The following is a 7,847-nucleotide window of genomic DNA, read 5'->3' on the forward strand; positions in this document are numbered from 1 at the left end:
GATTAACCTTTGGAGTTGACTCAATTCAAAATGGCCACCACAGCTAATCGACGTTAGCCAACACAAAAATGGCTATAACTCAGTGAATTCTACAGATAGTGAGCTAAAATTCAGAGTCGTTTGTCATTTACAGATCATGTAAGATCACACAAGGTATTGCATTAGATTGTGCAGATTGTTGTTTTCACATCTGGACCAAAACGGTTTCATCATATCTCAAAATAAGATTGTTCTGGATCAAAGGGCGGCGGGCCATATGCAATCCTCCAAGGAATGCTGGACCTTCATTCTTATATTGATTTAACATCATCAGCAGGTTTCCCAAAGGATGTCTTGAAACTTTTTGGCTCCAAATGTATGACAGCAATCACATGCAGCAGCAGTTCCCAATTATTTGTTTTGTAACATTTGCCCTATAAAATGCTGTTGCCTAAAAACCCTCAGCTGTTGCTGGTTGAATTATGCAAACATTATTAATGTTAGACAAGGACAAAAAAAAACGCAGTTTCAAGAAGTGTTGTCAGTTGTTGGCATGTTTTTAATCAAATTCTGACAACTGTTTTTAATTTTTTTAAAGCAATATTTCAAAATTTTACTGTTAGAAATCACTTTGAGCAGTGACACACAGCATGTGTTTTAAAATTCAAGACCCCTGGATTTCTTCACGACACAGATTACTGCAGTTGTGACACTTAGGTGGAAACAGTTCCCAAATTTCACAACAGGAAAAAAACTCATCTTTTTTTCCCCCTTATAACAGCAAAACAACTAACAAGTTTGTCTTTGCTTTTTTTTATTATGTCTTACTTCTATAAAGTTAATACAAATACACTTTTTACTACCCATAACTGGAGATTTGCCCAAAACCTGACAGCAAAATATGGACTAAAAGCAAGTTTCTTTCAGCTCGCCCTCTGCAGCATATAACATTTTTTAGCATAAAGCCTCTCTGTCTGTAAACTGTGCCGCTGTAGCTTTGCACGGCATGCAAATCTGTCAGCCACAGCTCACTTATATATTGGGCTTTGGTGGCATATAGAGGACAGGAAGGGTGGATGATACGGCACTTCCTGTGTGACTTCACCTTAGATCTGCAAAATGTTGAACCAGATAAAACAGTTCCTCTTACACATGTATTGTCACAGCGCGTCTTCTCATGGATACACGTGACACGGGGCACGACCTCACCGTGTAATGTTCTGAATAATATGTTCAACTCTAGCCCGAATGTTTGATAAGCTTTAAGCAGGAATTTAATCAAATGAAAGAGTTTGCATGTCTGAAGTGCCCTGAAATGGATCCATGTGATCAGATTTGTGCAAAGGATCAAGCAGAACCATGTGGCAGTAAATTACAACTGCTCATGGAAATATAGACAACATAATGTTTAGGTATATAGGCACAGTTAAGTGCCAATGATGGTCTTGGGATAAAAAAATTATAGGCAGTTATTCTGTAGTTTGATGCCCCCTGTCTTTTTCTGCCTGAAGTCTGTCAGCTCTTTGGTGTGTGAAACATTAAAGAGGGGGAAGTAACAGCTAGGGGCTCCTAATTAATAAACTTGATTAAATGATAATCAGCAAGTGTAACCGCCTCTATAAAGGCAGGAGTGTTGGCAGTTGGCTGGTCTGCAGCTTATAGGTGTGTGTTGACACGATGCCATGGAGGAAAGACAAATCTGGATATGGATTGTCTTCAAAAGTTAATCAGTTGTAGAGGTACATCAGTGATTACTTTCTAAAAGACTCATCAAAATCTGTGCAGTAGCTTATGAGATATTTTGCCAAAAGCCAGAGTTCATTCCAAAACGAAACAGTTAAGTTTTAAGCAAAGGACTTGGGATTTTTGAAGTATGTGCTGGGAATGACTCTCAGCTATGACAACACTAAGTTATTTCAGTTTCTAGGTTTTGTTCTGATGTCCTCTTTGTCCAACCTTTATTGACACCATATAAACAAGGAAATATCTGTAGAGATGGAATGCTCCGCCTCTTGTTAAACTCAGATTGACAGCTGTCAAACCAGAGACCCCGCCCACTCTCCACCCTAACCTGCATTTGACCACGTCTCGACTCCGCCCACAGATGGGCCATAATCATCAGCCATCTTGAATGGGGTTGACTCTAAAAGTTAATCAGTCGAAGAGGTATATTTGGTTATTTCCTGAAAGTTTCAGTAAAATCTGTCCAGTGGTTTATGAGATATTTTGGTTGTTTTGGTTTTAGACAGACACAGCCCATTTTCACCTTTCTGCAGCAGCTGATAATTAAATAAATACTGAACTGGGATATGTTTTAATGGGGCTTTTGCAAAGAAAATAAGACATAATAGAAATGAGCAGACGGCTACGGGGAAAAGAAAATGTTGCGTGTTCAAAGTAATCTTGAAATTTTAAAAACAAATGGGTTCAGCAAAACTAAATGAGGTTTCTGTCCTGACTCTGCTGGATGGCCTCTGGGTCAGCATTTCTACCTGATTTGACCTGAGGTTCAGTTTTCCATCGCTCCTGTGGGTTTCTCCAGGAGAACTGAGAGGAAGTGACTGATCCAGGATAAGACTTGGGTTTGATCAAACCTTGTCAGAGCTTCATGAACACCAGACCAGGCTGAGGAGGAGCAAGTCAAGCCAGGTTTAAGTAATGCTGCTCAGTATTTAGTGTCAATTGTAGTACCTTTCTGATGGATTGCCCAATGGTGGCATTATTCAGCATCTTCTACTGTCATCATGTCACTAACGAGAGCTTTTAGTTCAGTACGTACCAACTACAGGACAGTGAAGACATGGCTCAATTTAATGAGGTCCTGGATCTTTGAACTCAGCATTCTGTACAGATTAGATATTTTGTGCTTTGAAAGTTTTCATTACTCAAATAATTCAATTCTCTTATTGACCCATTGCCGAAAAAGTGGTACAATTTCACAGGTTTAACATTTGATAAGTGTACTATGTTCCATATTGAATAAAGTATAGATTTCTGAGTTTTGCAGGTTTTTTTGTTTTACATTTTATATGACAACACAACTTTTTTGGAACTCGTGTTGTACATCAAATGATTACTTTCTGAAAGTTTTATTAAAATCTGTCTGCTGTTTCATGAAATCTTTTGCTAAGGCTACAAACAAACACACCCTCACAGATATGGGCAAAAACATTATCACATCATCACTCTACTTTTCGCCTTTGGTGGCAGCTGCTAATCAAGGCAAAACTGACTAGGTGACACCAGCATTCTAAAAGAGTTGGGGTAACTTATGAACAATAATAAAATAAGTCAAATGTTATTTATATAATGCTTTAATTTCCATATTAAAACACAGGTCATCCATGTAAATTCAGATTAACATTTTATTTGATGATATGATTCCATCAAGAAGTGTTAAAAATTAATTTTTTCAGAAAAATAAACTACTTAAACTTTTTTCTTTTGTTTATATTTTGCAGCGCTTTCAGCCTTTTGATATTCACAGAGGGAATAACAGAAAGCCTACGAAGGTGCTGTGGTCATTTGGATTATTAAAAATCCAGGTGTTTTGCCTAAGCCTCATATAGATCTGGTCTCCAGGTTCAAGCTGCAGAGTCATCCCATTGCTTGCCGTCTCATAGCGATCACCAGAAGGATGGTTGTACACAGTCACCATCTGCTCTCCATTCTTCATCAGCCGCAGCCCCATAGGTTTAGTGGATACATTGTGACCAGAGAAGCTGAAGTAATAAACTCCTTTGACAGGAGCAGTGAAAATACCTGAGGATGAAAACACAATGTCATAATCTTTGGATTTCCTAAGGTTTTGTTACATTCATTTTGGTTTTGTTTAATGCTTTGTATTCCTGTTGTAGGTTCTTAGTTTGTTTCTTAATGAGTGGTTTTAAAGAGCTGTTTGGATTATCTACAAGGAAAAAATCGTTGAGGCTTCCTTTGTTTTCTACTTTAGTAGAAGAATATCCTGGTCCATATTCTGTGAAAAGAACACAGATTTTTTGGCAGTTTGACTTAATCCAAGTAATATGACATAACATGTGAAGGATAGTAAAAAAATAAAATCCTTTTTGTTTTTCCAACCAAAAAGTAAATTATTACTTTATTTTTATGATGTTTATAATACAGCACATGTGTATATGTGCAGATTTCAAATCAAGTTTTTCCTATATTCTGATTTTACATTCTTTTCCCTACCTGAGCAGTACTTTTTGTTTAGTTTAAAATAAACTGATTTTACTCTATGTAGTTGTGTTTGCATGTGGGTCTTTCTCACCATCACAGAATGTCACAACACACACAATATATTTACACCCCTTAAAATACATCAGTATGTTCCAATATTCTCAGTTGAAGGTCTTTACCCACCAAATAGTCCCATGACTTCATGTTGCTGTGGTAAAATTACCTGTTGTAGGGTTGTATGAGCCTGTGTTCACGTAGACCTTCTTGTAGACCAGTGTAATCTCAACATTGAATGGTCCAATACTGTTAGTATCACCGAGGGATGCTCCAAATGCTACACGACCTCCTTTAGAAATTACATAAAAAGTATGGGTTGTTATACTGGTTGGCTCAATGTATAATAGGAATAATAATTAAATGATGCTGATCTTACCTGATACTTCTTGTTCTATATTAGCCATTTCAGCTACACACAGGCACAGGAAGAAGAAAAAAACACAACCAGTGAAGGTTTTTATCTTCAGATTTTTCAGCTTGTGTCTAAGGTTCTGATGTCTTCACTGTGTAATATATATACACTGCATAAACAAGGAAATGTCGGTAGAGAAGGAATACTCCGCCTTTCGTCAAACTCAGAGTGACAGCTGTTTCAACCCGCCCCCCCCCACACACACACACACACACACACACACGCACACACAACAAGTATGTGTTGTGAATTACTCTAAGCGTCAATCTCAGCAAAGTTTAACATTATTTCAATAAAACTGACTAAACTACAGCTAATATTGTATTTATTTTTTTTATTTATTGTATATTTTTTAAAGACAAGTGGCTGTGGGAGTCATTTTGAAATGGGGCTGGTTTCAAAAGTTAATCATTAATCAGTTGTAGAGGTATATTTGGTTATTAATTCCTGAATATTTTACTAAAACCTATTCAGTGGTCTAGAAGTTTATGAGACATTTTGCTGACAGAAAGAGTTGACTCCAAATAGTTAATGCCGAAGTTTTAAACAAACATCTTGTGTGATCTGTTCCTGCTCAGACTTTGTGTTGGGGATCAATCTCAGCTACAACCACACCAAATCTTAGATCTGTAAAAGTGACAAAGTTAAAGCCATTTTTGAGTTTTCTAAAGACAGTTGGATGTGGCAGCCATCTTGACTTGAGTTGCCTCCAAAATGGAACCAGCTGTAGATGTACAACCAGTCATTACTTTCTGTAAGTTTCATTCAAATTTGTCCGATGGTTGATGAAATATTTTGGTATTAGACTGACACACAAACACAAGTACAGATGCACATGCAAAACACAGTGACGCCTACAAATACACACACAGTGAAAGTCATTATCACCCGTTTTCACCTTTCTACAGCAGCTGATAATTGAATAAATAATGAACTGGAATATGTTTTAATGCTGCTTGTGTAAAGAAAATAGAACGTAATGGAAACAAGCAAAGAGCTCAGGGGGAAAAAAGCGTTTCAAGTTCAAAGTATTCTTGACATTTTGAAAAACGAGTTCAGTGAAACTAAAGGAATCTAGCTGAAGATGTAATTACGTTAAACGGGCTGACAGAATGTGATCTGTTGACAGTAAAAATGAGGAACAAAGGTAGAGTGCTGTCAGGTTATTGAAAATATGTAGTCTGATTAAAAGTAAACAAGTCAAGCCTTGTTCATAATGGAGGTAACTAAACAAGGAGTCCTCTGAAGAGTAAAGGCTGCAGTTTGTCATCTTCACCCTGAGGGGTTTCTGTCCTGACTCTGCTGGATGGCCTCTGGGTCAGCATTTCTACCTGATTTGACCTGAGGTTCAGTTTTCCATCGCTCCTGTGGGTTTCTCCAGGAGAACTGAGAGGAAGTGACTGATCCAGGATAAGACTTGGGTTTGATCAAACCTTGTCAGAGCTTCATGAACACCAGACCAGGCTGAGGAGGAGCAAGTCAAGCCAGGTTTAAGTAATGCTGCTCAGTATTTAGTGTCAATTGTAGTACCTTTCTGATGGATTGCCCAATGGTGGCATTATTCAGCATCTTCTACTGTCATCATGTCACTAACGAGAGCTTTTAGTTCAGTACGTACCAACTACAGGACAGTGAAGACATGGCTCAATTTAATGAGGTCCTGGATCTTTGAACTCAGCATTCTGTACAGATTAGATATTTTGTGCTTTGAAAGTTTTCATTACTCAAATAATTCAATTCTCTTATTGACCCATTGCCGAAAAAGTGGTACAATTTCACAGGTTTAACATTTGATAAGTGTACTATGTTCCATATTGAATAAAGTATAGATTTCTGAGTTTTGCAGGTTTTTTTGTTTTACATTTTATATGACAACACAACTTTTTTGGAACTCGTGTTGTACATCAAATGATTACTTTCTGAAAGTTTTATTAAAATCTGTCTGCTGTTTCATGAAATCTTTTGCTAAGGCTACAAACAAACACACCCTCACAGATATGGGCAAAAACATTATCACATCATCACTCTACTTTTCGCCTTTGGTGGCAGCTGCTAATCAAGGCAAAACTGACTAGGTGACACCAGCATTCTAAAAGAGTTGGGGTAACTTATGAACAATAATAAAATAAGTCAAATGTTATTTATATAATGCTTTAATTTCCATATTAAAACACAGGTCATCCATGTAAATTCAGATTAACATTTTATTTGATGATATGATTCCATCAAGAAGTGTTAAAAATTAATTTTTTCAGAAAAATAAACTACTTAAACTTTTTTCTTTTGTTTATATTTTGCAGCGCTTTCAGCCTTTTGATATTCACAGAGGGAATAACAGAAAGCCTACGAAGGTGCTGTGGTCATTTGGATTATTAAAAATCCAGGTGTTTTGCCTAAGCCTCATATAGATCTGGTCTCCAGGTTCAAGCTGCAGAGTCATCCCATTGCTTGCCGTCTCATAGCGATCACCAGAAGGATGGTTGTACACAGTCACCATCTGCTCTCCATTCTTCATCAGCCGCAGCCCCATAGGTTTAGTGGATACATTGTGACCAGAGAAGCTGAAGTAATAAACTCCTTTGACAGGAGCAGTGAAAATACCTGAGGATGAAAACACAATGTCATAATCTTTGGATTTCCTAAGGTTTTGTTACATTCATTTTGGCTTTGTTTAATGCTTTGTATTCCTGTTGTAGGTTCTTAGTTTGTTTCTTATTGAGTGGTTTTAAAGAGCTGTTTGGATTATCTACAAGGAATATAGCTTTGAGGCTTCCTTTGTTTTCTACTTTAGTAGAAGAATATCCTGGTCCATCTTCTGTGAAAAGAACACAGATTCTGTACAGAGCAATTTTCCATGAAGACACTCATACAGGTTGATTAATTGGAAGTCATATGAATAAAGATGAGGTCACAATAAGTAACCTGTGAAAAAAAAGTTTAAATTTTAAACCACTTGATAAAATATTGAATTACTTTTATGACATTTATAATACAGTACATGTGTGTATTTGTGTGTTTGTTTAGTTTAACATAAATTGATTTTACTCTGTCTAGTTGTGGGTCTTTCTCACTGTCACAGAATTTCACAACACACACAATATATTTACACCCCTTAAAACACGTCAGTATGTTCCAATATTCTCAGTTGAAGGTCTTTACCCACCAAATAGTCCCATGACTTCATGTTGCTGTGGTAAAATTACCTGTTGTAGGGTTG

General features: G+C 37.0%; 1 protein-coding gene across 1 annotated transcript; it reads right to left on the reverse strand.

The window, feature by feature from the left end:
• Positions 1 to 3,326: 3,326 nt before the first annotated feature.
• LOC108245519 (complement C1q-like protein 2) lies at positions 3,327 to 4,768 on the reverse strand. Its single transcript, XM_017432494.3, has 3 exons — positions 4,595 to 4,768; positions 4,385 to 4,507; positions 3,327 to 3,741 (listed from the first exon to the last, which is right to left on the reverse strand). Exons 1-3 carry the CDS (start codon positions 4,620 to 4,622, stop codon positions 3,461 to 3,463), a joined length of 432 nt encoding a protein of 143 aa, XP_017287983.1. The 5' UTR covers positions 4,623 to 4,768; the 3' UTR covers positions 3,327 to 3,460.
• Positions 4,769 to 7,847: the final 3,079 nt, after the last annotated feature.

Source organism: Kryptolebias marmoratus, linkage group LG20, assembly GCF_001649575.2.
Source record: "Kryptolebias marmoratus isolate JLee-2015 linkage group LG20, ASM164957v2, whole genome shotgun sequence".
Lineage (NCBI taxonomy): Eukaryota > Metazoa > Chordata > Actinopteri > Cyprinodontiformes > Rivulidae > Kryptolebias > Kryptolebias marmoratus.

Excerpts from the sequence above, each read along its gene's own strand:
- LOC108245519 (XM_017432494.3), bottom strand. The coding sequence starts at position 4,622 with ATGGCTAATATAGAACAAGAAGTATCAG. Across the intron at positions 4,508-4,594 it reads TATAGAACAAGAAGTATCAG|GAGGTCGTGTAGCATTTGGA; the intron begins GTAAGATCAGCA and ends TAATTTCTAAAG. Across the intron at positions 3,742-4,384 it reads CTCATACAACCCTACAACAG|GTATTTTCACTGCTCCTGTC; the intron begins GTAATTTTACCA and ends TTTCATCCTCAG.